Source organism: Egretta garzetta, unplaced genomic scaffold (assembly GCF_000687185.1).
Source record: "Egretta garzetta isolate BGI_Z169 unplaced genomic scaffold, ASM68718v1 scaffold15, whole genome shotgun sequence".
Lineage (NCBI taxonomy): Eukaryota > Metazoa > Chordata > Aves > Pelecaniformes > Ardeidae > Egretta > Egretta garzetta.
This window is the reverse complement of record NW_009259798.1, coordinates 2,601,444-2,606,757: the sequence shown is the minus strand read 5'-3', so window position 1 is coordinate 2,606,757 and position 5,314 is coordinate 2,601,444. Positions and strand designations below refer to the sequence as shown.

Here is a 5,314-nt window from a genome sequence, read left to right as displayed (position 1 = left end):
TGCCCCCCCCCCCCCCCCCCCCCCAAAAAAAAAAATTAAAAAATTCAGTCCAGTAACGAGAGATCAGATGACTTTGGTCTGAGCGTCTGACTTTGGTGGAGAAACAATTTCCTATAACTCCAGAAGTATTAAACTCTATTCTTGAGCTCTGGCCTCTGGCTTTGCTGGGTCTGTAGTGATGAGGAAAGCTAAGAAAATAATTGCCAGCTGCCAGATCGCTTCTTCTCTTATGCAGTGCCATAAATAAAAGTGACTGGTGTCTAGGGCAGACAGAAAAATTGAATTATGGTGCTTAATATGTTATTTGTGGTTTATGCAGAAACAGTAATTTACAAAAGCATGTCCTGAGTACCTCGTTTGTTTTCACTTGAGGAAAAATCCTCTTGATTTGAAATTGAAACATATCCTCAGTTCCAAAGTACTGTAATGTTGCAGTGACACAGGAGACTGACTTGATCATGCACTGGAATAGACAACTGGAATAGAAAGCAAGGCTAACTCTTTCTTTTTTTGGGTAGTAAAGGATGGTCTGGGTGACGTTCTTTACTACATGATTTCTTAGTGTTGCAAACCAGCGGCTGTCATGTCCTACGGAAACAGGTGCTGGTTTAGTTTTTTCCATTAAGTGCTTTGTTTATTAGGTTTAGTTCCCCAGCCACTGCTGATGTACACTTCTGTGGTAATACAAATAAAGCAGTCATGGTCTATTACCTGGAAACTTATCAAGACATGAACTTTGGTACCCTATCTGTGGTAATTGCTTATGGCTCTATTAAGCATGTTAGGATATTTGTGATTATTTCAAACCTTAGAGTTCATTTCACAACTCAACTTCAGGATCTTAATTTTCTTTTATCGCAGAAAAGATGGTACCATTATCAGTGAGTGCTATGTACTCAATCTGATAACGTCAAATGGATATGGTTTTGTCTTTGTTTACAGATTGTCTTCTGACGTGAATGCTGTAAAAATTGTGGGTGCACTTTGTGCATACTTGTTTCTTGAAAGTCTTAGGTTGATGAAACAGAGTAGAGGGAAATTCTTATTTCTTAATGCATTTTCGTAAGTTAGACGAGGCCATGTTACTCAGTGCTGACGGCACGAAGGGATTTTCCTACCTATTTTGAGAGTTACTCTGGTGAGCTGCAGTTTAAATTTGGCAGTTCATTTAAACAGTTGGAAGAAATTGAAACATCATGCCAGTTTAATACATGAATAATCTGCTATATGAGCCAATATATGTATGTACAAATATAGCTCTGGGTAAAAAGCACAGTGGCTAGCAGCTACATAGGCTGTCTCCAGGGGCCGTGGTGGTGATACGAGAAGTAGTATCACCAGTAGGTCTGTTCACCTGTAAGGCATGCCAAGACACACTCAGCCTTTGGGTGTGCCAGCATGATAGTTGTTGCTTTGGTTCCTTGATTTTTTTTTTACAGAGAATGAACGTATCTTGAAATTTAATCAGGAAGTTAGCCAATGGATAACCCATTGGCACCACCTTAGAGAGGTGCACAGACTGTGATTTCTGCTCCCCATACTCCCGTTTACTTTGCTTCTCCTATGCATGAGCTTGCTTCAGACTGTGCTGACTTTTCGAGTCTGTTTTTTCCTAAATTGTAGGAGACAATTATTCTCATAAATGGAGGTGCTTATACTAACTACACCCAAGCAAGAGTACACAACAACCTTAGGAATTGTAAACTACTAAATATTTTGCAGAGCTTTCACAGAAGATGCATCTCCAATTAGATATCTTTTGAGGTTGCTGGTCTTTGTATTTCTTCTGGGTTTGAGCTGGATTACAGAATCTCTACTACGTGGCATATAGTTTGTGGTGCACCACCAAGTCTTTATAAATAATCCCATGTGGGATTACTAAGTGGGAAGGAGGTAGTTTTCAAAATCTTTTTTTATGACACCTTCAATAGCTGGTTAATTGTTAATGCCTTAAAATATACATGCTTATAGAGTTGTTAATGCGTGTAGATAACGTGTTTCTCATTTGGTGTTTGGTTGGAGGCTTTTTGATCCAGCTATATGAAAGGTTGTTCGTGAGTGTTAAAGTGTGCAAGGTACTAATTCTACAATTTTTGTACCTGTATCTTGAGAGCAAAAAGGCCCAATTTCATGAACAGCAAGTTCCTAAATAATCCTATTTCTGTTCATATTCTTACTCTTTCTGAGATCCCCCCACAATGCTTCTCCTACTTCTGCAGTTCATTCCTGTTGGCTTCAGCAACTTTGAACGCTAACAGCTCCTCAGGAGCAGGAGACTGATGCTCCCAGGTTTGTAGAACAAATCGGTGCCTCTCTGAAGCTTTGCACTGCAGACATAATGAACCTGAAACATTTACAGCTGTTCAGGAAAAGAGCCTGTTAAACATTCTTTCAAGTAGCATAATTAAACATAGACATTGTGTAAAAAGTAAGAGGTTTTTAAACGCACCAGAAAGTCGTAACCGTTTGGTTCTGATTGCACAAACTATTCCTCTGAATATTTTATTTCCATGTGAAGAAAATATGCAGAAACTTAAGATGCAGTTAATTTCCTTTTTTCTGCTGATTCAGACATCTTACAGCTGAATACTTCTCACCTTGATTTCTCTAAGGAACACTCAAGAATGTTAAAAAACTCTCCCTTTAGTAGTTGCTTTATAACGTAGCATAAATCTAACATTGTTTCATTAACAGGGTAATGACTTTACAGTCTGTACATTAAGGATTTTGTTTCATGTCCATATTCAGATTAAGTTTTCCAAAATGTTTTCAAATTTTCTCATAAAAGTTTTAATTTCAGTTTTCAAACAAGATTTATGTTATTAATTTAATTTTACACCATTTGAAGTTAATTTAATAACTACTTAAGAAAATAAATAGAGCGATCTTTTTTGTGAAAAATAAAAATTCGAAGAGACTGAAGTGGACTGCTTGCAGAATTTCTAACATGAATGAACGCAACAGTTTTTAGTGTTCTGGGTGGTTTTCAGAAAATGTTAAGAAGAGTAGTCCAGTTCTTTAGAGGAAGATGCTACTTTTCTCATTCTGAGTTTTGGGTTGTTTTTTTTGTTTGGTTTGGTTTGGGTTTGGGGATTTTTTTAAAGCAGTTTGAATTTGAGTAAGCAGACTACTGGAGTCAGCTCTCATTTTTATGCTCATAGCCATAGTGAGGAAGAACATATGCTTCTATCAGTGCATCTTCAATAAAACAGCTACCTCCTAGGAGCTCCTGAGGCACATCCTTCTCATGGCCCTGCAGCTCCTCTTCTGGGGCTGCATTTGGCATCCTTTTTGTTCCACCCCTGCTATGTTTTTTTTGGAGGAGCTGTTAAGTTTTCTTTCCAGATTTGGAAGTTATCAAATCCTTCCTGTATAGAAAATTGGGTATATGAAAACCTGGAGGCATCACATCCCAGAATGCAGTTTGCATGTAGAAGAAATATACTCTGCTGATATTCAGGTTTTTCCAAGGCATTTTAAAAAAGTTGTTTCCCTTCTTTCTCAACCAACAGGTTCGCCATAAAATGACACAGAAGGTTTATGCAATGAAGCTACTTAGTAAATTTGAAATGATCAAGCGATCAGATTCAGCCTTTTTCTGGGAAGAAAGAGATATCATGGCCTTTGCCAACAGTCCGTGGGTGGTTCAGGTAAGGAAGATATGTAAGAATAAAATAATAAGAAAGCCATGAATTTTTCCCAGTCTTGAACTGGTTTTGAATTTACATCTAAACTCAAATAATGGGTTAGGTTCAGATTTTAATTTTTAAAGATGCATATTCACAGCAATTTCATGGAGTTTTGTGTATTTGGCTGTGTTAGAATGTAGATTAATGTACATTTGAGTCATTACAAATACATCATAAAATGGGATTGAACAGATTTTTGAAATATCCACGTAATCATTTGGAATAATAGGGAGGCTACCTTTCCAACTAAGAAAAAATCTGTTTAGAAACGTAGAAACAAATGTCAACATTATTTCCAGTCTTTTCTCATGATACAGTCACTTGATCATAGGCAATTAGTATTAAGAGTGCTTTAAGTAGTTACTGTCTTTTTGGCTGTGATTTGGTAGATGGATGAGTGCACAGTCCTGGTCTCCTGCGGGACAGGAGGTTGTAGCAGTGGTTTGCTTCTGTTTAGTGGTTAATTACTGCATCTCAGCTCAGAAGCAATATCCCAGTAATGGAGAGCTGACTTCTTCAGCTGGTCTTGAACACCATTACTTGCAGCTGTCTCATGACATGTATTATCATCGTGTTTGTAATAGGAGTTATGCCTTTGGGAAGAATTAGTACTAAATATTGCAATTTGTTGTAACTGGTAGAATACATCTATTAATAAAATGAGTAGTGAAGCATATGCTTAGAGGAATTGTTAGTACTTAATTTTGTTAAATAATTAATACGTTCAAATGTTCTCTCATATATTGCCTTGCTTCTCTATATTTAATAAGTAAAGACTGGCCTTAAGTTTTCCATATATTCTTCATAACGCTTTACCTCATGTGTGTAAGAAATGTTTTACAAGGTTTTTTTTATTTAGGTGTTTTATTCTTAAGCAAAACATCTTAAATATCTTGAGCATATTCTATGTTCTTGCCTATATTCAGCAGAAATGCTTAAACAAATACATGAATTTTTATTTAGTTCTTTGTTTTTGTTCTAATCACAGTAGTTGTCTGGACTTACTTTTATTTTTTACATGCAGCTGAGAGTAATGAGAAATGTATGACATTCAGTTTTCAAAGGAAGGTCTAGCAAACAAGATATGAATATACCTGTGAGTTTGTAAATAGCAAATGAATCAAAGTGTAGTTGCAATTGTGCCTTCTATGATGAAGTGTATTAGTGTGATATATTTAGGTAATGTGGTCCAGTGGGATTGGACATCGAGCTGGTTTGAAGAAAATGTAGGTCCTGTTCTGAGCTAGAAACTGGGGCAGATCACACTGCTTCTCTGTGCCTTCTTTTTTATGTGAAAAACAAGTGAAACCAGACTCCTAGATAATTTTGAAAAAAAAAAAAAATTTTTCATTAAATACCTTGAGGGCGATAAAAGCGCTGTATAAAGGCAGTGTTGTTATCAATTATTGTGTTATATTAATATCTTTTCATATGAGAATACAGAGACCATTTTGGATTTTAGTTTAGATTTTAATGACCAAATGCATTATCTTATATATATATTTTATATACTATCCGTTTTTGAAAACAGCTACAGTGCAATATATATGTATTAAAATATATATTTATAATATAGGTCTTCTGTCAATAATATACAATAAATGTTAATCTAAAGGTCAAATGTC

At 35.9% G+C, this 5,314-nt stretch overlaps 1 protein-coding gene across 1 annotated transcript in view; it reads left to right on the top strand.

Moving 5' to 3' along the window:
• The window catches only part of ROCK2 (Rho associated coiled-coil containing protein kinase 2), an 80,010-nt gene that overhangs the window by 34,015 nt on the left and 40,681 nt on the right, over window positions 1-5,314 (top strand). Inside the window, exon 4 of the mRNA XM_035895323.1 lies at window positions 3,513-3,650. Coding sequence (XP_035751216.1) covers window positions 3,513-3,650 — 138 coding nt within the window. The remainder of the gene's footprint in view (window positions 1-3,512; window positions 3,651-5,314) is intronic.